Source organism: Vidua macroura, chromosome 5 (assembly GCF_024509145.1).
Source record: "Vidua macroura isolate BioBank_ID:100142 chromosome 5, ASM2450914v1, whole genome shotgun sequence".
NCBI lineage: Eukaryota > Metazoa > Chordata > Aves > Passeriformes > Viduidae > Vidua > Vidua macroura.
In genome coordinates, this window is record NC_071575.1 from 61,033,241 (window position 1) to 61,060,470 (window position 27,230).

The window sequence follows — 27,230 nt, forward strand, 5'->3', positions numbered from 1 at the left end:
CTATTATCATCCTTATACTATGAGAATTAATTTTCCTATTCAAAGAAAAGAAGCTTTCTTTGAAGTAGACCTTACTTCATTTATTCCATTTTCATCAACACCACTCATGTAAACAAAGGATTCTTTCAGGAAGAATTAGTGAATTTATTTAGATGCAAATATCATATTAATATATATGCAAAACAGCAAGGTAGATTGACATAGATGAGGTTTTATAGTCTGTTTCTAGCCCTAAACATTACTATACTTAAATTGTGCACTGAGTGATGTGACATATTAAGTAAAGAAAAATAAAACCACAGGGCAACTTCATAGATTTCTTAATAAGTATGTTCACTGGAGGTGATATCAGACTTCCTAATATCTAGTAAAAAGGATGTACGTGAAGATGTGAAAATAGCAAGGAATCTCAAAAGTCATGTTTACTGTGGTTGTCCACCCTCAGATGTACATTAATAAATCCTGATAGAGTTAATGGAATTTGTGCAGTGAAAGGAAAGTGATTTTTTGTATTTTGAAGAGAATTAGAGGATGATAAAGGGTAGTGTTAAGGGATGGCAATGCCATATGTATAATATGTAAATATAGTAAGAAATTATGCCATAGGGAAAGACACCAAAGAAAGTAAAATAATTGCTTAAAAAGCTCTGTGTTCAGAATATAATTCATATTTTAGGAAGCTAGGGAGATGTTTGAGAGATGATGTAAGCTTTAAATTTTATGAGAATAATATTGAAGAAAGGAGTCACAAAGATTATCATAGAAAAAGTTCATCTAGTACAAACAGGAAAAAACACAAACAAACAAAACCTGTATAAGAGAATCTAGAAAAGGTGGATGTCTTGTCAATATTTTAAGGATAAATAAGGATCATAATGACTGATTATATTCTTGCCAGTAAAAATATATTTAATAAACCACATATTTAACTAATTTATGTAATAGTAAAATAAATTGAAAATAAGGTGACCTTACTATTGTTCATATTGATTCATATTTATTTCTGACTTGAGTAGAACAAAATTCATACATTAGTAAACAGTGGCATAACTAAAATGGAGTTGACAGGACATCAGACCTGGCTGCATTGTATAGTACAACTCTTCTGAGTTTAGATCTGCATGAAAATAAAAACATTGCTGGGAGAAGCAGCTGGTGGTGCACAACCCCACCTGCCTTTGCCACACCAAGCAGAGTGATATCAGTTAAGGATGCCTTTTCCCTGGTACACTGTAACTTTAGATCAGTAGGACCATTCTTTGGAAAAAGGACTATAGTGGGAGATTTATGTGCATTTTAGTTCTGACTGACTAGCAGAGAATCTCAGAACAGTAAAACCTAAAAGATGGAGAAGATGAAGGAAGCTGTTCCCACTTAGTGCAATATCATTCCCTCCTGCATAATTCCCAGAATTTTTTGCAATCTCATGGTCAATGCCACAGGTTATAGGACTGGGTTCCTTTTCTTAAGAGACCCTTCTACAGTCTGACAGATATCTCCATACTGAAAGAAAATACTGAGAATTGGCCCAGATTCTCTTTTATTTGAGAACTTTTGCCCGAATGTTTGTGTAAGACCTTTTAGGTGTATTTTGTACCTTGTAAAATTTAGGAGCACTCTGAAAAAAAAAAAAAAAAGCTAAACAGATTTCAGGATCTCAGGCTTGTATTTTACAAGCTCTCAGAGCAGTATTTTACAGGGCAGAGTGGAGTGTAGAGCTGGTGTAAAACTCCTCAGTTCATGTGTCAGCAAGAATAACACAGCCTTAGGGCAAGTCACTGACTCCCTGGGGGATGCTCAGTCTCTATCATTCAATAGCAACTTTGTTTACCAGTAGAGAGAAAGTATTGCAGGGAGTCTAAATAAAAGCATTTATTTGCCTTTTTATCTTCATCTGGCTGCTAATGACAGGGAGATTAGACTTCATAATCTGCAAAACAGAAGATACCTCTCTCCACACCTCATTTGTCATGAATTGATGAGCAACAGCTGATGGCCCCGGGCTGTAGAACTCTGAGCACAGGGTTTGGGAGCATGTGGGCATTTGTGTTACTGCAATTCACTTTCCCTTTATCTTAAAAAAACCACAAAGTTCAGGGTTCTGAGAAAAAAAAAAAAAAGAGGTATATTTTTTAGTGGTTTTAAGAGTATTTTCTTATGCTGCATTTTCTACCTATATACAGTCTTGACCCCAGAACTCTATGGAATATGGGTGTCAATAGTACAAATGGATATTTCTGAGTTTAATTTGCCTTATGCTTGCTCTTTTTATCTGAATGGGAACTAATGTTACTTAACAGTCAACTATTACCATGTTTAATGATTTTGTTTCTTATTTTTTCACTGACAATAAGATTACCAACAAATTGTTTCTTTCCTCCTCACATTCCAGTTTCTAGAAGATGATATTCCCTTCCCACTTCTTTAACATTTCTCTCCCTTCCAGTTTAACCAAAAAGGGGCATATTTAAATTGGCTTAACCTTTCAGCAGCCTTATTTCATCCACAGAAAAATTTAACCTTTTACTCCAAAACATTCTTCCATTCTCCCTCATCCCAGTGACACAGAGCCCTACAATGTCCCCATTGATTTTTGAATTCCCCATTAGCTTCCTCAAGATTCTCATGCTTCCAGTTTGACTGTGGCCTTTCTCTCTCTGAATCACTTTGTATTGCATCCTTTCTTCTCTGCTTTTCCTTGCCAAAGGGACTGTCTTGTAAGACAAGGCAAGCACTCTACATTTCCTTACATTTTCTCGTATTGTATTTGCTTATACCTCTTAGATTGTGACCTCAGTTGAGCTCTGCTTCCATTCTTTGCTCAGCACAATTCATCTCTTGTAAAGCTCTGTATACACCCAGGGTGCTGGTTAAAAATCAAATAATAAATTCATTTACTTTACTTTTTTAAAAGGTACAACATTCTCATTCAAGCTAAGATGCAATTTGGAGCCACACAAATACTGGTTTTAAATTTAAAACCATCCAACTATGTGCCTAAGGAACATCTAACAAAGTGAATAATGGTTTAAAATATGAACTGAGACGGTCTTTCTTTTTCCCTCTCAGTCTGAAGTATTGTATAATTCCTTTTAAATTTTAAATTTATATCTTTGCACTGTATAGCTACTCTGCTATCATTTCTACTACTTTATAATTTATTTTATCTTTGTCATATTGTACAAAAAACTTCATTTGACTTTAGCCACATTGTATGGCTTATGGAAAAATCCATGTTATTTTAAAGTAAGTAGTTCTATGAATTGATTAGAAAGGCAGATCTGAAAATATTTTAAAACAACTACAGTCAGTTTTGTGTTATGTTTTGAATTTCTATTATTTGTGGGCCTTAAATATAATACTTGAAGATCATCACAGTGCTGTTTTTCAATGAAATATAAAATGTAAGACAGAAATTATTTATTGAGAGAATAAAGTCTATGTTTATCACTCATTAAATGGTACCTTCACAGTCTTTTGTCATATTCAGTTCAGGAATTTGAATTACAATCAGAATACCTGAGGCAAAAATACTTGGGCTTCTTAGATCCTGTAAAGATTTAGGAAAACTCTCCCCAGCATAAAGTCTATACCTGTAACAACAACCTTTTTGTCTAACATGACGTATTTGCTTAGTTCCACCTCTAATTTTTAAATGATTGATCAGTAGCATTAGCATGCACCTGCACAATTTCCTTCCTTTCATTCTATTGGTAAGCAGTTTTGTTGTGCAATGTACTATGCGTATGGTAGAAGAGCTGTTTCAGGAAAAGATCACAAGGCTGTATTTTTTAATCACATACAAAGCCAGTTTTATTAAATAATGGTGAAGTCAAAAGAGTTTGTAAATGTAAAGATGCCAAGTTTGTGCTATACCTGTGCCTTTTGCTGAATGCTGAAATTTTGCATAATCACTTCAGGAAGTGTCATTCATGACTGCGTGTATCCTTGGCTGGAGCCCTTTCCACAGAAAGCCTCTTTTAAAGAGCCGTGCCAAACAACCTAGGGTGAATGACCTCCTTCTCATTTGGAGGTCTGAACTGCTCTCCTTGGAGAAGGTGGTCTCTTTCTGCTGAGCTACTTTCAAAGGCCAATGAAATTTGCTTGGGCAATTGGTGAGTCTGCCCATGACCCTGGCGTGACCACCCTCCTCGTAGGTGAGCACTGGCAGGATGGCTCTCAGCCACCCCTGTGTTCACAGCAGATCACCCCTCAGTACTGCTCTGAAACTACTGAGAAGGGGGTATTCAGAACATCAGGAACAAAGATTTTATTTTGAACCTAGCCTCTTGGAACAGGAGTATTACAGGAGTATTACAAATCCCATGCCATAATGTGCTTCTTTTCCTGCAGGCAAAATACAGAACAGTTTGTGTTGCTCAATCTGGGAAATAATTCAGTTAATCCAGTTTGATCCATTTCTTTGTGCAAATAATTTTTAAAAGGTTTCTGGTGAAATTTACACATTCCCATGGAGAAACACAGTACCTGGGGCTGCAAGGGACAAATGCAGTCTTTTTCACTGTAGGATTCACCAGTGCAGTCCAGCACTATTCTGGATTCACTGCCAAGCTTAACATGCAATTATTGTCTTTCTCCAGATTTTGTACCAGCATGATGAGAGTCTTGGCCATTGCTAGAGTCATTATTGGCATTTTTGCTAGGGAAGACAAAGCAGCATGGTTGAATTTCTAGTATAAAAATGGAGCAAGTTAGCCATGAAAAGGAAAAAATATTTCAGATTCTGAAACAACAACAGACTCTTAAGAAGGTCTTTTCTCTCAGCTGCAGTAAGGTTTCCCATGGTGGTTCGCAGCTTGTGTGTATATATACACATACACACCCTTATATATGCATACACACATACCTTTATATGCCTATCTGTGTATGTATGCATGTACATATATGTGTGTGTATATATACATATGTATGGATATATGTACATAAGGTTAGGGGAGAGTTATATATACACACATATATGTTTATATTTATATGGTTAGTGGATGGTGTAAAACATGTCACTCCTCTAATTGTTAAATGGAAGTTTTCTGTCTAAAGTAAATCCAGATTGCTTGCCATCATTTTCTGGTCTGCAGATACTTCATTTGTTGACTGCTCAGTCTTCTTCATCACCTACTTCTCCAGGAAATGTTGCAATTTCATTACAGAATGGCCTGTCTTCTTGCAAACCCAGTATTTAAGGACTAAGCAGGAAGAGAAAAACAAAATTCTTGAGATTTGTATTGGACTTTCTATTCAGATGATTATGTGTGAGAGCTGTACACAGATTGCTGTATTCACTTTTATGTTTATTTTTAATCTATTTTTAATTTGTCAGATGTTAGGACAGAAATTGCAGTAATTCAGTATTTTATTGCAAATATGCTGAAGAAATCAGGAGTACTGCTACAATTTAGGTCAGTGCCCAACAAAAAACACAGAATCATTAAATGAATCCTGGCTTCAAAAATTCTCTTTTTTTGGTGGTTTTATTTTACCAAAATCCAAAAGACAGCTGGAGATACAGATCCATGGCTGAGGTACTGATAGACAAATAGGTAGCTGCTTCCCAGGAGCTTGGTTATATGCATCCCTTTGGCCTTCATGAAAGAAATGTAACCTACTTTGGATTTAAGGTCCAGCAAGGCTATGGATGGGGTAGCTGCCATGGAGTATCTAACACACTGTGTAGCCAGTTTCTAGACTTCTCCATATATTTTTATGTAGCTGTGCCCTTTCAGATACAGTCTGGTTCCATTTGTGTAATGCTACACCAAGACTCCTGTTGCATAGTGGTGGTAGAAGGTTACTTATCAAACTTGTGCCATTTCACGTGGCCCCCAGGCAGTGTGTCTTTACAACATTCTGGTGTTTCTTGGGAGGTAGACACCTACTGGGGAATTGATCAGCATTGCCAGCAAAAACATGTTTTGACATAAGTGTTTGATATTGTGATTTGCAGAGTTAATCTGTTACTTGTTGCCTTAGGAATTTGGATTACTTCCCCCAGTAATATGCCCAGTAAAATGTTGTTCAGTGCAGTATAAAAGATCAAAGTATGACATTTTTGCCCCTCCTAGACTATTTCTGTTGTTGAGCATGATTTCCACTCTCTTTGTCAGCCCCTGAGCTATTGAATCTTAATCCAAATTATTTATAACAATGTCTCATCATTCTAGACTTGAACTGATCTTTTTTACCTTACTGTAATACCAGTACTGACTTTCATTTATTTCAATGCTTACTTTAATTAAGAGAACAATTATTTCTGTTTTCCTATTATGTTTTTCATAACTTTTGGGTTCTATCACATTTTTCACAATTAAACTACCAGGATATCTGATTTAAGGGAATATATACTGTACAATTTGTTTTAAGCTGAATTGATTTTTAATGCTGCAGTTGAACCCTGTTGATAGAAGATATTCATGTACTGTGTGTCTTTGTTTTCCACAGCCCCGACAGAAGCTCCTTTACATCCTCACTTAGGTAGGTGATTTGTCATTCTTACTACTTAAACTCAGAATCATTGACTTTATTATAATAAAAAATATGTAAAGTCACATTAAACTAGGTCTGAGGAATTCAAATAAAAATGAGATTCATATAAAATTGAATGAATTATATCTAATTCTGATTAGTTGTTTCTTCATTGTGATTTTTATTGCTCTTTATTGTCTTTGACTCCTTGCAGTGTGAGTATATCATGCTGCAGACCTTTTGGTCCTAGTTATGTATTAGAGTATCTGTTTGCAAGAGAAACAGGACTGGAGCACCCCTGCTATGAAAACAGGCTGGAAGAGTTGGGATTGTTCTGCCGGGAGAAGGGAAGGCTTCAGTGACACATTAGAGCACTTCCAGTACTTAAGGGGCTGCAAGGATGCTGGAGAGGAATTTTTTTAAGGGCTTGTAGTAATAGAACAAGGGGGAATAAAGGGCTTTAAAATGAAAGACAGCAGGTTTAGATTAGCTGTCAGGAAGAAAATCTTTACTGTGAGGGTGGTCAGACACTGAAATAGGTTTCCAGAGAATGTGTGGATGCCCCATCCCTGGAAGTGTTCAAGGCCAGGTTGGATGTGATTTTGAACACTCTGGTATAGTGAGAGGTGTCCCTGCCAGAGGTGTTAGAATTAGATGATCTTTAAGGTCCCTTTCAACCCAAACCATTCTCTGATTCTATGACCCATAACCTTCAGTGTGGGACAGCATCTCACACCAGGCAGGGTTGCTGTGAGGAAGGTTTTTGTGCCAGTGCATCTCCAAGGTGGACCCTGGAGCAAGGCACTGCTGCTCCTGCTCTCCAGCCCTGCATCCACCAGCCCTTGTGCTGCAATTTGATTCATCCAGGACAGATTTTGGCATTCTTCCTCAGTTTAAAGAGCAGGTGACAGTTACTTCATTCATTTAGTGGAAGTATTTGGAGAGAAGGATCTGTCTAACACAATCACAAGTGCCAAAGTGTTGGGATTTTAAGTGAGTTTTTTCATCATCATACATAAATCAGACAGTAAATCTAGGTGGAATACTGGAGTCCAAAGTTTGCAGAAAGTGGTGAAAAATATTTGCATAACATAACTCACAGTTTCTATTCCTTAGATAAGTTGACCTTTACTGCCAGGTGTGCTGATAGTAGCAGAGAAATTCCAATGAGCTCATGGATTTTTGCTTATGAGTTGTCAAAATGAATATCCTGACTATAAGAGATGTAATACACTCATTAGGACTTCTCATCAATTCTTGTGCCCATGTTTCCAGAATCTGGATATGGAAGGACTTTTTTCTAAAGACTCAGAAAACCAACAATTCGAAACAAAACTTAAAAGATTTCATGTGACTTGAGGACTCCATCTTTCCATAGCCATCACACTTTCATTATTGGGGCACTTTATAATTTTTTGTGGTACTATGATCCACAGTAAGGAAAAAGCCCTGTAACTAAGAAACCCTGGATTTCATAAGTAGCATAACATAAAAAGCAGATTTTTAGAAATCTAGAATGCATTTTACAATGCATTTCTTTAGGTAAGGCAACATTTAGAAAGCATGGGATGATTGCACTGGGTTTTTTTTTTTCATATACTGCTTTGTCTTCTTTGCAGCTGAAATGCACAGTGACAGCATTATCCTGCGAGATGACTTTGACTCTTACCATCAGCAAGAATTGAATCCTACCATGTGGTGAGTTTCTGCGCTCCTTTACAAGCATTTGAGCAAACAAAAACATATTTATTGAATGAAATAAAGTATAAACTAAAGTGTGGGTTTGCTTCATTAGGACCTCAATATTTTGGTTTATTAATTAATTTATTAATGAGTGACTGAAAAATTCTATGCACATTGAAGTGGGTGACAAATTCTTGTTGATTTCAAATTTTTAACTAATCCAAAAATAGAATGACTAGAGCTGAGCTCAGTTAATATTTATGAATGAAGATTTTGGTTTCCTGAAAACACAAATTTTCATCAAAAAGGAGAAGAATTTCAATAATTACACTTTGTTGTTTCTTTTTTTTTTTAATTTCATGATGTACATACTGTTGGTGAAGCTAACTATAGCAATAATTCCTTCCAAAGTGAAATGAAGTGTTTCCAAATGATTTAAAAAATCACGAGAAACCCCTCCCAAAACCCTAACTGGAATTAAATACCTCTGTCTAATTTTCATGCGATGAAAATGTTTGAGGTTGAATTTCTTTTTCCTTTTTTTTTTGTGGAAGGCACACTTTTTCAGGACTTTTGTATTGTATAAGAAGGAAAACACTTCGCTTCTCAGGTCTATACAGCAGTTTTCAATTGCTAGGGTTTGGGGGGCTTTGGGATTCCTGAATAGGGTCATTCATATTATCACAGTCTTTGTCTGAAACAGACAGCACAAGATGTTATCATTCTTTAACCAGTAGAAGAAGAAGAATCTCAACCTTCCCATGCATAATAAGGCAGGTACACCTTAGGACAGGTCAGGCAGCAGCTTCATGAACTGTGGGCATAGTGAGAGAGCTCCCAGATACCATCTCTCCCTCTGCTCCCCCATTCTCTGCCAAGTGATTGCAGAGCCCCAACCCATGCAGTGGTTCAGAAAACAAGGGAAGAGTTGAGCAAAAATAATCACTTCAATGCTAATAAATTCAAATATCAATCCCTGGGTGGGGTGGACTCCTTAAGTCACTGCCACAGCTGTCCAACAGTAAATAACAGGACAATATGGAGAGATAACTGTTGATGGAGCCTACAGGAGCAACCCCCCATTGCTCCCTTAGCTCCAAAGATGGGAGTGGGAAACAATGTCAGACTCTTAGCTTTTAGTCAAAAGGAGTGTTCTTTTAGCAAAGATAACTCTTAGACAGACCTCTGAATCTTAAATATTAATAATTTTACCACCACAGTGATCATAAAGATAGACAACATTTTCATATGATATATGTGTACAAAGTCCCAGAAGAGGAAGTTATACGTCTCTCTTGGTACAAAACTAATTCTGTTCTGTATATTGAGTATATATACAGTATATAATACCCAGATAAACACATCTCTTGGTCTTAGTATGAAGTTTTGAAAGTTGGAGCCTCCTTTTTATATAAGATTGTTTCTGAATTTTCTATTTCTTTCAATCCTATTTCATAAATGTAACAAAATTTATTGTTTTAATTCATACAAGACACAGAAATATTTTACTGGGTTAGTTTATCTTGTTCAAATAAATCCTTGATGAGCATTTTAGTACTTACCTGCATTTGTTAGTTAATACATTCATTCTGTGACATTCATTTTCCTTTTTATTAAGAACTGTCACAGCTTTCCATCTGTGCAGGTGTTTCATAGCTTAACCATCTTATGTAAAAATGCTGTAGTTTACAGAATTTTACAGATTTTTTTTTTTTTGTACATGCTCATTTTAATAGGTTTTAATGTGTGCCTACAATTTTTGCTCCTCTTGTTCCTTTTGTATCAGCTCTTTAAATGTTTTTTCTGGACTAGAGGCATTAAGGACGTGTGATACTATTAAAAAAAAAAAAACTCTTTATGGGTATGGACAGATCAAGGACTCTTAATGGGTTGCAGAATAGCTGCCAAGGTAGATGGCTTTTGCAGCAGTGTGTTAAATGGACTTGAGTGGAAATGAGAAGAGGCATTATTTCCCTGCAGATGCCTCATAACTCACAGAGGGCTTGTCTGTTGGGAGCCTCCATGATTTATTTATCCATTGCTCTCAACTTTAAATTCATGCTTGCTTATAGAAGTCTCAACAGAGACATTTCAGATTAAAAGAGCCCCCATTCTTCTGCTCCTTTTGTTCCCAGGATGTAGATTTGTCCCTCTGGAATAAACTTAACCACCTTGCTTGGTGAGTCAGTGTAGAGAGGCGGGTGCTAGGAAAGAGTCCAAAAACTCACCACAATCCTGAGACAGATGTTCCTGTAATAGTAGAAAGCCAGCATTTTCAGCAATGCTAGACAGAGGTGGAGCACAAATAAAAGAAAACCATAATGATGTATCGTGAGCTTTTCAGCACAAAGAATTTCTGCAGTAGCCCTGTCTCCAGTGAAGACCCACTTAGTGGCAGAAAGCTCATTCTTGTTTGATTGTCTAGTGGGAGTAAAATCAGGAATTATTAACAGTTGTTGCCATCCACCCTAAAATTGCGTTTTTTCCCCTGGCAGCTGCTAAAATCCCATCTTTACCACAACCAATTGCAGTGAGTGCTGGAGCAGCATTTCCAGCTCTGCTCGTCTGGTCTGTGCGGAGCAGCTGCCTCGTGTGCGCAGAGCCCAGCAGGGCCGTGCCACAGGGCCCCTTACACCGAGCCACTCTAATCGTTTCTGAGGCCATTATTTGTGTACAGATGAACAGAGAAGTGCTTGTATTTTCCTCCAATCTTTTCTTCCCAAATCCTACATAATAACACTGGCTTGGAAGTGATTAATATTTTCCCACTCCTCCTGCTTCCCCTTCTGGCATGTGCAGCTCTGGCAGAGATGTACCGTCCAAGTGCACCAGCTAAGCAGTTTATATCCTCTCTGTGTGTCCAATTTTATGAGTCCCAGCAGAGCCTGTGTGTCACTCCATCGCTGGGAGAAGCCTCACATCAAATAACTATTTTGCACAAGGGCACTGTATGATTTCGAGAGTGACTGCCTGCTCTTTCAAATGCATTATAAGACACATCCTTCCCAGCAGCCATCTGTTTCTTTGGAGGCTCAGAAACAGAGAAGGAGTGGCTGCGAGTGTTTTTGGAGCTGCAGAAGGAAGAGAAAAGAAAGGCTCTTTGTAAAAGAAAAGTCACAGCACCACAGTTCCTGACCTAAATCAAAAATTTGGTGACTGAAAGAAAACAGGAGAAACTGCTAAAGTGGGAAAGGGACAGGGAGAGAGGAGGCAACAGGAGAGGACACATGCTTATGTGAACATAGAAGAAACATAGAACAAAGAAGGAGGATTTCTCTGCTGGGAATGCAAGAATGGGAGCATTTTCTCATTTTCTTGGGAAACCGCCCACTTTGAGAATCTTCTTGTATGGTGTGTCCAACTAATGTTTATAATATTTTCTTCCAGTGTCAAGTCATGTCAGAATATGGTCATTCCCACAGTCCCCAAACCATAGGCAAAAGCCCGCTTACTTAAGCAAAGATTTCCTCATTTCTTGGGTTTTATTTGCCACCAACCTTAAAAAGATCTCTTGTCTTGTGGAAAAAATATATTTCACACCATCATAAAAGTCCAATGTATTATGTATCTGCATGTACTAGCTGAGGAAGTTAAGGCAAGTAAGTGATTCCCACACCACTGTAAATGTAGCACCAATGTCCATGCTCAGCCAGCCACTGCTGACTTGTTGAACTAACTAGAAGTGTTTAGTACATTTTTCAATTTGAAAATTGAATAATACAAGCAATTAGTGTCCATGAGACTTTCTGAAAACTGACAGGACACTGTTAGATCAGAAAGCTCAGGAACCATGGAAGTAACTGATTTCTTCAGTAGGGAAAGGGAATCTGCACCAGTACCACTTGCCAGGGAATGGCTGGATGAGTAGAGGTTCAGTATGTGTAGTATGAAGAAGACTGTCTAGACCATTGAGCATCTGCTCCTGTGACCATCTTGCCTCCATGTAACCTCATAAAACTGCAGTGGAGAGCAAAAGAAGGTATTATATAAGAACTAAACCAGACCAAACGAGAACAAATATTTTAAAAATTCTGTTTAATCACATGATAAATGATCTAATGTTAATAAATGCATAAATTAGTAAAGAATAAATGTTGGCATTAATGCATATTTCTGTATAAAACAGTTTTAATAGTAGGATTAGAGAAAGCAGAGGATTCAGTACATTTAAAGGAAAAAGAGACAGTACAGAAGTGTTTTGCTGGCTAAACTCTCCTTCCCAATCTGATGTCATGTTTCATCTCAAAGCCTATCAGCACACCAAGCAGCAGTCACTTACAGAAGGCACACTTGTCAAAGATGACGTGAAGAATAGTTGAGCATGTAAAATCAATCAATAAGAAACAGAGATTCTCTTGGTCATCAGTTCTTCATGGCATATGAGAAATGTACAGGTACTGCGATATTTCCAATGGCAAAGAGGTTGAGGAAAGCTTTGTGACAGGAGAGAGAGGTCCTAAAGTGGTTTCCAAATTGCACTAAAACTGTGGGATTAAACTTCAGAAAGATTTATGCTTAAAAATCTCTTGGCAGTTTGAGATGTTTATCTTCTTTATGGTTCAGATATCACAAAAGACATCCGTCAATATAATGTCCACATACTCAGGTATTGCAGAGGGAAAAGGAATGACAAATAGGGGTGAGGAAACAGCAGATGTTTCCCCCTCAGCAAAGTGAAGAACAATAGCAGAGAGAGGTGGGACTCTCTAAGCCAGAGATGAGAGAGATGGCAGGTCTGTGGAGAAGTCATCTCGAAAAACGTGACACATGTCAGCAGCAGCAGCGAGGACCAGCTGTGAAAAGAAAGTTGAAGTGATTTTAATGTGCTAAGATTTTAGACCAGACAGGTGAGAAAGATAATGTAGAAAGCTGCACCCAGCCAGGGCAATTAATACTGTCTTCTGTTTGTATAAATAGAAAAGAAATTAACCTTCCTGTCTGCAGCAGGAGAGGAGCAAATTGGATCGTTTCTAAACACGTAGTACTATGACGATGATCTGAGGAACAGCAGATCAATTATCTTACTCTTCATGCATTCTTGTCAAGCTAATGAGCAGTTTATTGTCAAAGGTAATAACTTCAAAGACAGCACAAAGGTTTGAATCGGGATTACCAACAGCCATCCAGTTTTGTACGAGAGGAGTCATCCTAGAAAGGACAACCAATGATGAAACTGCTGTATTGGCAGGACAGTGTTTCTGGATTTCCAGACAATATTTCATAGACCACATTAAAGAAGTAGAACACTCTTTATCTGTTGAAATATGAGAATTAGAGAATTAAAGTATCCCTTGGATTATGTAGCCTGACCTTTCAGGAAGGACTAAGTGGTCCCCACAAAGTATTCATGGTAAAGTTTTCCTGCCATATCTGTCCCTTTGCACATATCAGGAGTCCAGGTAGATGCTCCACTATAAAATTCAAAAATGTAGGGGCATACAATGAAAACAATTTTTATAACAGCTAGAATCCTACAGAATCACAGGAATTCTTCTAGTTCCTGTCCCTCTGCTCTTCAGTTGTCGGAACTTGGGGATCAAGTGAAATTTAGATAGCAACAAACCACGTCCTCTGTGAACTCTGTTTCTGTGCTTTCCTTAAAAGTACCACTTTATTCACTCACATACTCTCTTCTTGCCTTTTTTTGAGAAATAAAATCATTTGCTGATTGTGACTTCTGTAAGTAAATATTAATTCACTGATGTTGATTTGAACTATACTACTTTATTAGAACATTTTATTTTGCTGCTTAAATTCAAAGTCCTAAATGCTATCAGTGTGAATTGCTGAATTACTTCACTGGCATGCTCATACAGGAAAAATAACTCAAACATTTTTATGTCTGACGTTTTTTTCTGGAGTGTTTCCCTGGAGGTTTGATATTTAAGTTGAGCTTTGGATGCCCAAAGGCAGTGTTGGCCAGCACCATTGTAGGCAGCTTGTTGGGGATCAGGAGTATATCCAATGCTTTTTGAAAATGTGGTCCTCATGCCAAGATCTGATAGCCCAGTCTTAGAAGATGGGGGAGGCAGCCCTTTCCTTACATTCTGCAGTCAGGTTGCCCACAAAGTCCTTCAGATTAAATTAAGAAGTATCAGGACAGGTGTAATTATTTGTCTCTGCATCACTTACCAGCCTCTCTGAGATTTTCTTCATAGTGTTTCCCCTAAAAGGTGAGCAGAGTGGCAACTCTTTTACTAGGAATATGGAATATGACAAATACAAATACAGCAACAGCAAATGCCATGTTACACTGCAGCCTCAAGCCTGGCTTTTGGGGAAATAACCCTGCAAGCAGGGCTGATCCCAGGCACTTTTCCTCAGCTGTTCTTTATGGTAACTCCATGATGGTGGGTTTATGTACGGTAAATCAAATGTTCACGAGAATTTTGTAAGAAGAGTAGCTTCAGGGTAAATGATACATGTAAGATTTCAACTTGCTTTCCCACAGTGAGATGCTTTGCATTCAACGAGCAGGGACACCCCACTTTAGAGGAGGGGCAGTTTGCAGAGAGCCAGCACTGAATCTCCTGGGCCTTTCACAAGAGGCAGCTCCAGTGGCTCATACTTACAGTTGCCCTACCTTTGTGTTCAGCACCACAATAACAAACAGCCCAATTTGAGCACCAAGACGCAGAGGTCTGATTTTACAGTTCACGCAGTCTCAAACATCCAGTCTCTGATTTCCCTTCTGAACATGGTGTGCTCTCCCTGCAGGTCTGAGTGCAGTAACTGTGAGGTTGGGGGACACTGTGGAGTGATAATGCACGGCAACGCCGCCACATTCTGCGAGCCATACGGTCCCAGAGAACTGGTAAGTGAGGTGCCTCCTCTGCCGGAGCTGGGGCTGCAGGCTGGGAAGCTGTGTCAGCATCTTGGTGTGCTTTGAAAGTTTGGTATTTAGCAGAGAACCTCTTGAGCACGGTGATAGGTCCATAGACATGCACCCAGAAACATCCCAGTGTTTTAAACAATAGATGCTAACCAAAGCTTATTGCAATGCAAGGGACAATCTCTTGATCCAGCATGTATCCAAGTCATTTAAAGTATCTCTGAAAAACTGAAAAGTCAAGGACATAGAACTGTGTTTTCAAACTGGCATAATTTTCTTTTTATATCCAACAATTAAATAGAGACAGGGTTCATTTTTCTTTTATTATTTTATTAGTCTTGTCCCATTTTTTCTTGTCCCTGTTGACAAATGATAATTTGGGTGTAAAACATCACTTGTGAACAATGCATCCTACAGACTTAAATGCAGCCTGGAGCAAGCACCTGCCAGTCTCAGGGAAGTGTATGTAACAGATTGAGTCATGATGAATGGGACAGAATTAATTTTGTTGGGGGGTAGTTTGCTCATAAAATTGCTGTAAGAAACAAGTGCAATTTGCATTAACTGGAGGTCATCTGGGTGTGGAAAATGAATTGCAATACATAAACCAATGCCCACATGCTGATGCTGAGCAGCTAGCTGCAATGATGTACATATAAGGGGTGCTTTGGAAAGAACTGAAAAATTAAAAGGCCAGATCAAAGCCCATGTAATTCAAAATTAATTTTGATGTTTTCAACAGTCTTCTGAATGGAGGGGGAGGCTGATTAGAGCTATTTGAAGAGCAAACATGGAAGAGGGCCATAAAACAGAAGTGGTTTTGGCCTGGCATCTTCCCTTCATTACAGACACTGGCAATTCTTTTCACAGGGTTAATTTTACATCCTTAACTGGGACCAGAATTACACAAATGCAATGTAGATATTGCTGATGTGATGCATCAAAGTCATAAACACATACAAAACTAATTTAGAGATTTTACAGATAAAAAAGAATTTCCCTTGCAGGCAGCTCCAGCCAGGGAATCCTGTCAAGGATGTTAAATGGCCTCTCTGCTATTTTGCATCCTGCTTGAATGTGCTATGCTTTGCTAACTGCCTTGAGAAGGCATGCATTGGCTTATGTCGTCCTGTGCAAAAGGGAAGTCACACCACTGGGGTATTTTTCCCATTTTTTACATTCATTTTTAGCTGTAGTACTGAGCATAGGCAACACTACATGGAAAAAAATCTATTTATGACATTTAACAAACGCAGGGTCCCAGCTCTGAGGGTTTTGAACTGTCATTAATTAGCTGTCTTCTCCCTGCTGATATGCAATTTAGACTATCCTTAGTAATCAAGAATTGGCTTCAAAATCCTGTCTTGGACTGAATTTGTCATATTGCTGTGTGGTAAAGTAGCACTACCGTGGCATCAGCAATTTGGAAAACATTAGTTACGCTACCAAAGTGGTGTGATTAAATAATCATCTGAAAATATCATCATGCTTATAAACAGTTACCAGCCTAAAAATAAAAGTATTTATAAATATTATGGCAGTGCTGCAGAAAAATCAAACCCTTCTGCAGGAACATGCTAATGGCTTAACACCATGGATGAGCACAGGAGTTTTCAGGCCAGAGGTGTGATCTAGTTCTATTTTTGAGTATGGACATACATTTAAATACCTGCTGTCTTAGAACCAACCTGTTTCTCATTTGTAGTTGTTTTGGTAATTTCACAGCATACCTCTTTCTGTCACAAATTTTAATACCTGTTTCATGTCTCCATGATTTTTATTGATTGTATTTTGACCCTGCTTGAAATGGATCATGAAATCTCTGTTCCTGCTAATGGCTCCTAGTACATGAATTACTGCTTTAAAATACTTAGTCAAGAAGAGTTGAATTTGCAAAATATTTTACATCAACAGCTCTAACAGCTGCTGATTTGCTACCTTGACCTCCTTCTTTCCTCCTGATTTCCAGCAGCCACCTGTTACTGCAGGCAGAGGGTTTTTAATACCAGCTGTCTCTGTCTGTTAGTGAGAATTTACTGCTGGCAAAATCCTGGAAAGGTGTATAGCACCATAGATGTTGCAAGAAAGGAAAATATCTACTAAAAGCTCCCTACCAGGCTCTCTTCAGTGTCTGAACTAAGCAGTCCGATGCAGAATTTTGCAAAAAAATTTATTAAGTCTAGTGCTTTTTCCCAAAGCATTGCTGAAATTATTCACAGCACGGTCTAGATCTACATGAACGTCTCTTCTGTGATAACTGATACGTTTAATTTCTTGGTGATATGAGCTACTGAACCTCAATAAAGGTTTTGTTTTCAAACTATAACTTGCACAACATAATTAATTGAATGAAAATGAATATAATAGGTGCTCTTAACTCGAATCAGAAAGTAATTTGTTATTTGGCAGGGTAAGTGTGATACCTAATACTGAATCGATCCTGGCAGAATGACTTAAATGGGAATGTGATTGTATTTTTAAAGGGGCTACGTAAATGCAGCTTTCCTATTCTTGCTTAAAAATTAAAATTATCTCTTATAACATGTAGTATTTTATCAGCTAATCTTCAATGCATTTCAGTGAACATCCGGTTCCTTAATATTGATAAGAAATTCTTTTGGGTATGTAATAGGTATGTAGAAAAGAAACAAATCACACCAAAACCTCACACCAACTCATACAGATCTCCATCCATTATTTTCAAAGGCATCATTTAACGAATAGCCCAACTAGGTATGCACTGGCACTGGAAGAAATCCAGTCCCTTTTGCTCTTGGATGCCTTGCTCGTTAAGTAGCAGTATTGTTAAATTCAACTTTCAAAATAAATTGAAAACAATTAGGTGTCCTTCACAACACACTAGGGCTTTTTATTTTATAGCATTTTCAGGAGAACCATTCTAATTTGAGCTACTGAAATATGAAGGCATTCAAAGAAGGGAGAAAGAGAGGCCTCAAAAGAGGGTGGTTTACTGAGTACAGGATGAGCTGCTGATGTTTCTCTTTCTTTTTCTCCACCTCTCTGGATGTCAGCAGTGGGTAGATTCTGCTACAACATTGCACTGTACATACCATACAGTATTACAGCCTAAAAAAAGTTTCCTTTGGTGTGTAAGATTTAAGATTTCATTGTTTCCTTTTAATAATTCAATATTTTAGGGTTAATAAATGTTATTTTTATATCTATCTATGATAATTTTTAGTCCTTATTCTGTGCTGGGAAAAGTGAGAACTGTTCCATATATATAGATTTACACTAAGCTGTCTATAAACCACAGAGTTCATTTTTTCAATCTTCTAAAGAGTGGTCAAGCGACCCTGTTGAACATAAATATGATTTGTTGTTGTTGTTGTTGTAGAAATTAGTATGGTGGAAAAAAATTCTGGCTTTGACATATGATGAGCTTTCAATAACCAAAGTGACATAACAAAAATGTCTATGATCAATCAACCTGACTGTGATTAACAGTCCTATGCACTGGAGATGTAAGTGTCTAGAGATTTTCCATGCTTTCAAAGAAAAACAAGTGATGAATGTATTGTTTTGCTGGTCTAACAAAAATATTTGCTTCTCTTCCCATAGACCACCACTGGCCTTAATACAACTACTGCATCCGTCCTTCAATTTTCCCTTGGTAAGTTTAGATTACCCTTTCACCCGAAAAAGTGCAGAAAGTCCTTTCTGTAAAGAAAAATGGCCCTAAAGTTCAGGGTTACCTTCTGGTTGATGTTATACTCAACATGAGGGATTCTTTTTTTTTTTTTTTAACTGCAGTATATTTATTCATTTCCTGACATGGAACTACTGTTTTAAATTTTGGAAATGAAAAACTCCAGTGGATACTGTGATGAGCCATGTTTGAGTTCTGTTTTTTTTTCTCCTATTTTATAGCCTGATGTTTTACATTATAATTTCTTGCTCTTTCGCTGAAGTGTGATTAATGTTTCTAAAAAAAATAAAGAAGGGATTTGCCATTTAAGCCTCCAATATATTCCAAGTTACACCAAGGTAGTGCTCTTTTTAACACATTTGTACAAAGAGAATCGGTAGGGCAAATGAAGACTAAATGCTATTAAGTCCATATTATCAACAGCATAGTTGTATGCTGTATTACTTAGAATACTGTGAGTTCTTCCACATTTCACTGTGCATTTTGAATATAAATTGTGGTAGAGGCTGTGGCTGGGACTGATTTGAAACACCCTAATTTGTTAACTCATTTCTCAGTGTTCAAAATAAGGAAAAATGTTCTATTGATATAAATGGTTTAGTAAAAAAGCAAGTAGGAAATGTAGCCTGCTTCCTCTGTGGACCCCTGGATATGTGTTTCCAAATCATATTCCTACTTTTAATAAAGTAATTCTCCAGAAGTATCTCAAGAGATGTGTGATTAAACTCTGGAAATCTCAGTTGAAAATAAGAACAATCACATAGCTTGGAAAACAGCTTGGGTTTTTTAATGGATTGGAAATCAAAATCCTAGAAAGCTCAGAAATACATCATTTAAATTTGTCTTTTACCTGAAGTTGTTCATTTGGGTATTGGAAGTCATCAGTACCTGCTACTGACTGCAATGTTAATACATCTAAGGACTGGTATCTATCCTTTTATTTTGAATTACTGGTTTTAAAAAGCCAGAAAAATGTCACCAATCCTCAGCTGAATCCATGCATAAATATCGGGTACCTCAGATGAAAACCAGCCTGCTGCTGCCCTGCAGTTTCACTCAGCCAGTGGAAGGGTAGCAGCTCACTTGATCCACTGGGATGTGTTGCTCACTGACAGAAGCACAAGAAGTGACTTCTATAAAGCTGCAAGTTTGCGATGATGGAGGAATTTAACTTTTCATGAAAATTCGCGAAAATCTTCTTTGGATTATTCTTGCAGTGACTCAGGGTGATTAACAGCAAGGTAAGGTGAATGGGCTGGTAGGTGTGTGTTTGCTGTCACAGCCCAGTGCCTGGTGTCTGCTGCAGGTCAACTGCAGAATAATGCAGGCTCACAGAAGTTTCAAAATGAGACTTGATATTTCACTAGGAGCATTGGTGCCTATCAGATGGGAAGGGTCAAATAAAAAAAAAAAAAAGGATAAGAGAAGGCTCAGCAGGAAACACTCTGTATAACAGGATTTTCATGAATATATCTTAAGAATGCCTGAACCCATACCAGTAGGAACCAGTAAAATCCTCGGTATGATGGAGCAGAGAGGGGTGGATGAACATCCAAGAAAGCCACATTTCAGTCTCCAGTTGAAAATGTATCATGTTTCCCCATGTGCCTGTGATGAGTTTGAAATACAATGCAGATTGGTTTTGTAACTGATAGAAGCCAGCATGAGCCAGGGGACTGCTGCTGAGCTCAGCAATACTTGGCTTTAGAATCCAGTTTCCAGCTTATTCCCAAATGTCCGATTTAATCATAACCCTATTTAGGGATTGATCCAAGGGAATTGCTTTTTATTTTAAAGAATGTTTACCACTTTCTATCAGACATGTAATAGCTTAAGCTCTAGTCTTCTGGGGGTGTTTTTATGTTAAATTTGTGACATAGCTTTGGCCTTATTAAAGAGTGCACATTTTAATTTCTCTTGCCACTAACTATCAGATGGAATATTGTATTTGCAGGTATATAGGCAGTAGAGAACGAGGAAATGAATATAAAAATTCTGAAGCTAAATTCTGGTTTCACCATGAATTCCAGATCCTTTTAAACTCTGTGGTCGGGAAGGGTAACAAACTAGTGAATTTTTCATTAGTTGATATTCTGTGTAGTTTCCTTCATGTATCATATATTTGGTAGTTTTGCTCTTTAAAGGCCAAGGCAGTTGGAAAGGTGCACTTAAGAAGAAGGCTTAATTAGGATGAAAAGATAATTAGTAAGGCATTTTCAGCACGCAGGACAACATTAATGTACAGTATCCTTTCTGAATGAGAGGAACTTGTCTGTCATGCAGCATCCACTTAGAGCTGGTCCAGGGCTGGGGTGATATTTACATTCATGCATTCTGTGCCCAAGTGTGCAGAAAATTTTGATTACTGCAACTGTCTTAATCATCCATCACTATCTTTCTCCAAGACCCAACACTGACACGTCTAGCAGTTGCCTTAATGTTCAGTGGGATTGTTAATTGAGATATTTAAAGCAATGCCTTTGGGCTCTCTCAGGCCAGAGCATCTGATTCAACAGCTTGGGAATTGCAGGATATTGCACAAAAGCCTCTGGACTCAGCTGCCACACAACATTAGTCTGATTCATTAGCTGAAATATTCTCTATCTCCAAATCTGAGCCTTTTCCCCTCAGCTGCATCCCTGGGCTTCCCCAGGGTTGAACGTGCTCTGTCATTCACATGGGCCACTGTGGTGGAAGGTGACTCCTCGTACTGAGAGATTAGCAACTGAGCTAAATACAGGAAGAAAGAGACATAAAATCCCATGGGGAGAAGAGGAAAGGCTTTGAGGGAGCAATGGCAAGGTGTGAGGTGTGCAGGTTGTTGTGCTTAAGCTTGTTCCTTGGGTGTTCTCCTCAGCATGTGCTCTGGAGGCAGTGGTGTGTGTGGGCTGTGCAGGCGTGGGCAGTTCAGCACTGGCAGGGGCTTCCCATCCCTCCCTCCTCTGCAGGGCCTCTGCTGCAGCTGAAGATGCTGTGATGAACATCAACACTCAGCCTGGCCTCCAGGGCAGGTGCTCCTTGGAGCCATCTGTGAAACAACATGAAAATTGTTAATGGAAAATAATGCCTTGAAAAACTTTGTTCCATGGCTCTCTCCTTATGTCTTAGTATGACGAGATAATTTCTGGCTGTTTACCAGTATTTGAAAATGAGAATAACTTGATATGAAAACCTCCCACTTTTCAACTTTGTTATGAAAATTCCTTCACGTTCCTCTAAAACAGGATGACTTTGTCAGTATCGTATACTGGATAAATACATAATGTTTGTAAAGCAAAGTCCTACTTTAAAATTGCTTTCCCTTCAACTTTCATGCCATTGTCACAAAGATCCTCTGTCATTACAGGATTAGCAACTGGCAATTCTTGCCCCCTAATTTTCTAAAAAAAAAATTTAACCTCCCTACTATTTTACCTTAAACCAAAATTTGTTTATGGGGGAAGGGTTTTTTTATCTTCTGAGAAGAAATACACATTCATATATAACAAACATTTGGCAGTTCAGATCTGCTTCTTGAGGATCAAGCCATTAGTCTTGCAAACAAAGAAACACAAGTTCAAAAGCTTTGTGCTTTATTTGGAGATAAAGCTTGGACTTGGCCTCTCCCTTCCAAAATACTATTAAAACAAACTTTTGTAAAAGTCAGGGCCACCCTAATCTATCAGGGTGATAGATGAGTCAACCATTAATCCTTATTTTCAGTCCCCTTCAAAACTACCTTTATATGGCAAATACGTGACCTGCAGTATTTAAAAATTGTTTGTAATCATAAACCATCTTTCCCTAATTGATTATGAGTGACCTGAGTTATGGTCACTTCATACGTGTAATATTGGTGTATATGCTTATCTTGATAAATGAAACCTCTTACAAGAATCTCAATATGATGCAAAATACTTTTCCTGAAATAAATAAAATAATAAAGCCTGTTAAATACTTTCGGTGGACTGCTCTCTGAGAGCATCATTTGCTGTTAGCATGAAAGTCTTGAAGATGCATGAGCACGGGTGATCTTCAGTGCCTGAAGGCTGCCAGGCCTTGGCACTGGAAATTCTTTAGGTATCTTCGCTGCATGGATCATATGCTTGATGCCTTAGCCTTTGCTAAAGAAAAGACTTGACATGAATCAAATCTAGCACATCAACCTTCAGTAAAAACAGTTTTCAGTGAGCTTTTAGTATCAGGCTTTAATCTGTGAGAGTGCTTTGTGATTTTGCCAGATGGACTCTATTTGTCCTCTCAGGAAAATCCCAGTAGATATTATCCAGAAGATGGGTCGCTCATGTGATTTGCTCACTGGTCTGGAACCACAAGCATTTGGACCTTACTTGTAGATTAAGACTGGCCCTTTTCTCCTGCTGCTTCGAGGAGAGGAGAGGAGAGGAGAGGAGAGGAGAGGAGAGGAGAGGAGAGGAGAGGAGAGGAGAGGAGAGGAGAGGAGAGGAGAGGAGAGGAGAGGAGAGGAGAGGAGAGGAGAGGAGAGGAGAGGAGAGGAGAGGAGAGGAGAGGAGAGGAGAGGAGAGGAGAGGAGAGGAGAGGAGAGGAGAGGAGAGGAGAGGAGAGGAGAGGAGAGGAGAGGAGAGGAGAGGACCATTTCAGTTGAAAGGGACCTACAGTGATCAGCCACCCAAATATTTCAGGGCTGACCAAGAGTTACTGTTTGTTGTGAGCTTCTTTAACATCACCCAGTCACTTCTCTGCCATCTATTGCTATTGCACCTTCCATTGTTCTAAATTATTTGACCAAGTTAATTGTTGATTAAGCATTTGACAAGTATTCCATAGAGGATTCCACAAGTATTAAATTAATCGGTTACAATCACTAACAATACCTGCCAGCAGTTTATCCATGTCCCTTAGTATCATTGTAATGGAACCCCATAGTAAGGGTAAATGTGTGTATCTATTGGTTTTAATATGGTTAAAATATTATTTAGAAAAATTACTATTGCTATTCAGCTAGTCAGGACTTTTTGGTAATTCAGGGTGCAGAGATGTTGCTAGGGGTGATCTTCATTCTATAGTACCCTTTTCCCCCATTTTCTATTCTCCTCCAAAGGAATTAAAATGCCAAACTCTCTGCTTTTATATACATAAATATTTCGCTGACAATCTTTCAGCATAATCACTTAAACCAGTAACAGAAATAACAATTTCTCCGATCTTGTTCAACACACTTTCTACTCTTGCAACTTTATTTTCCAGTTGAGTAATCACCCTGTCTTCACTTCAAATTTCCTGAGCTTTTAAAATCCATCAGACCATCAGTTGTACTTAACTGCAGAGTATTACCTGTGATTACTTTACATTTATGCTGTCATGTTTTTTAAGTGGTGAGGTGTATGTGCAATGCACATACCAAGGATTTCTATGTGGCTTAGTTTATTTACAGTCTGTTTTTAATACTGCCGATTTCACAGTCCTCTGTGACTGTCATTCAGAAAAAATTTAAAATCTGCTATTGATTGCTTTTAATTAGTTTATGAGTAAGGGACACTGATTTGGATACAGATCTTTGACATAATGGTTCCAAAAGGATTTTCATGTCATGTCCTGCTTCACCCTAAGACATCAGGTTAGTGAATCATTAGCAGCAGAATTTATTTCTCTCCCTGAACTACCAAGGTCACTAGGATCTATGTGAAAGCTGTTTTACTCAGAGAAATCCATGGCCTAATGGTCTTGATGATGGTTATTGAAGACAAAGCATGGATAGTGTGCATCACCTTTACAAAGTAAAATGCAGGTTTTTTTTTCAGGCTTATTTATTCCACTTATCATTTTTAGTGGCAATTTGCCTTTGTTACCAGTGTAGTCTTGCAGAATTAAATTATAAAATATATTTTATCATGTAGATAATGGAAATGATGTGTGCTCAATCTACAAATTATTATTATTATATCTCAGCATCATCATTAGAATTGTTGAATGTGTCCTTTGGATTAGTCGTTACCTGTGCTTCAGAACTCACATTTACTTCTCTATTAGCCTCGGCAAATAGAAGATCACGATGAACAAAAAATAATTTTACAAAAATAAATAGTGCAGCTGATTCACTGAGCTCCATGTATTTCTGTGGAGTAAACAGCATTCTCTCACTGCTAGGGCTGTCCCCTAGAGGAACATCTGGAGGACTCTGCAGAGATGTGCATGGAATGATGACCCCTTTTGCTTCCCACCAGAAATACCCCAATTCTACTTTGGCTCAGCCATGAGAACAATGATGACTACATTTAGCCCCATGTAACAGTCTGAAGACATTTATCATTTATGTTCTTATCATGTTTTAATTCAGATCTGCTGGCAGCTGTTACATTGACAACAGTGTTTTTATGCTGTTTATCCTCTGCTGGAATTCAGACCACTCGACAGAACATTTCCAAACATGTTTTGCTATGTAGGTCTTAGCTTTGGCTGAAGGGAACCACTGCTGATCATTTCCTCTTAATTTCCGGTTTTGTTTAGTCTGTTTTATAATTAGCAGAACCTATTGGATGACTGACAAATGCTGTAATAGCATTTTGTGGGACAGCCTCAGCATAACTGGATAGAGATTTCCTTCAGGTTTGCTAGGAAAATTCACTCACACATCTCTAGAGAAATACCAAAGTGAAAAATAAATCCCTTCTGAATTTAGCATGGAGGAGCACTTGGTCGTGTAAATTCATCACTATCTTGTTAGCTGAACACCAAAAAACCTCATAGAGGAAGCTGTGGTGCCAAATGTTTTGGGCATGTTGAGCCACCTCCTTTGCTTTACTCATCTGCATGGATGATTTCCCTCAGTGACACAAATTTCTTTCTCCAGTGCCTTCCAGGTTTCCTGTGCAGGCATGGCACATCCACACAGTTGTGCTCACAGGGGTACCAGCAGGGAGGAGCAGTTCTGGTGACCACAGAGTCATTGTTACTAGAATTAGATTCTGTCCCTTCTAAGCAACAAGAGCAACGGCATTAAAAATATTTGAACCCTCAGGTTGTTTTGTCCTAGTTTCTTTCCTATACATTTGGGAAAACCTTGAGAATGTAATATAACATAACTCAGTACCAAAATTGGTGTCATTCACCATTCTGCATTTCTTCTGCTTGCTTCCCTCCCAATAAAACAATATGGTTCTTTTTTTTTTTCCTTTTTGGTTTTTTTTTTTTTTTTTTTTTTTTTTTTTTTTTTGCTTGGCTACCCAAATTGCCATTTGCTATTGTCTGACATGAAACCTACTAATTTCCCTTTTCTGGTGGAAAAGCTCTTTGTGCTGATGCATGGGTTATACATTACATCTAATATGAAAGAATAAGACAGGTAAGTAATATCATCAAGTACTCTTGATGGAAATGTTAGGTGGTGTTTATTTATTTCACTGAGTTTTACAAGAGGGGCTGCCTAGGTAATACCTAGATTGAAACCAGGGTTTAAAGTTGATGCTGTATTTGAAAGACATTTTAATGGCCTTGGGGCAAAATGATTTGTGTTGTTTTGGCTAGCCCAAGGTTACAATGAAATATTGTCTTTATTACTTCTATACCAGGTTTTCTCAGCCACTGTTGGGAATTAAAATGTGAGTGTTAAAGATTTACTACATGGAGAAAAGCAGAAGAGATAAAGAGCCTCAGGATTCAGATCCAGGGCAGGTGGCCGTGCCACCACCTTGCAGTCAAACGTGGGCCATTATGGAATTGATCACTGCAAATAATAAATGCTGGATTACAGACAGACCCATCTTAATCCTGCTCATATCATTGTACACTGATAATGCTTTTGTATGATTAAAAAGGTCCATTTTTGAATTAAATAACAAAGCATCTGTAGTTCCCGGGGTGGGGGGGGAACTGAGAAGCCCCCAGCTCAGCAAAGCAGTCCTGGCTGTTTCTCCAGTGTTGACAGACTGAAAAGTAAAAGCAGATAAAAATAGAAAGGCCCATCAGGAGTTGCAAAAACCAATTCTTACCAAGCTAATTATTATCTTCATATACATTTAAAGACAGGCAATCAGTTTTACTGGGTTTCTCAGTGCAGAATTAGCTTGAAAAAAATTATTTCCCAGATTTTTTTGGTGCCAGAGAATTTCACTAAAGCAGCCAAGGAAAGCCCTTTCATATCTGTATATTCAAAATAGCTCCTTTTACACAGCAGTTCTTGGGGCCAGTGTGTGTTTTCTACTGCCCCTAGACTGGACTGGCTGTAGGGATCTAAATAAAACTTAATGTATTTTCCTGCAGGATTTTAATACCTTTACCTCATTTTCTTGCTCATTTTCTTGATTATAGACCTTCACAGCTGCCTGCTAAACACAGTTACACAAAGCATCTCTTCCTATTTACTGATATGTGTTAGTGTACTAGTGAGCTACTTTCACATGGTATAATTGACATTTTGCCCAGCTTCATTGAGAGGTCACCCTCTCACTTAGGGGACCTCCACATAATCTGACATTAAGTGTTTAATGGCAATAATGTTGAAATGTAGAATATGGGTACCCCAGTACAAAATGCTTCCTGAACACAGGGGTTACCATTCTGTCAGACATCCAAGAGCAAATGCAAGTATTTTGGAAGCATTAATGATGC

The 27,230-nt window shown here is 38.2% G+C and overlaps 1 protein-coding gene across 2 annotated transcripts in view; it reads left to right on the forward strand.

Moving 5' to 3' along the window:
- RELN (reelin) overlaps positions 1–27,230 on the forward strand; it is a 277,149-nt gene that overhangs the window by 114,888 nt on the left and 135,031 nt on the right. For both annotated transcript variants that reach the window (XM_053977798.1, XM_053977797.1), the window contains exons 5-8: positions 6,457–6,489; positions 8,100–8,178; positions 14,881–14,977; positions 18,578–18,629. In XM_053977798.1, coding sequence (XP_053833773.1) covers positions 6,457–6,489; positions 8,100–8,178; positions 14,881–14,977; positions 18,578–18,629 — 261 coding nt within the window. The remainder of the gene's footprint in view (positions 1–6,456; positions 6,490–8,099; positions 8,179–14,880; positions 14,978–18,577; positions 18,630–27,230) is intronic.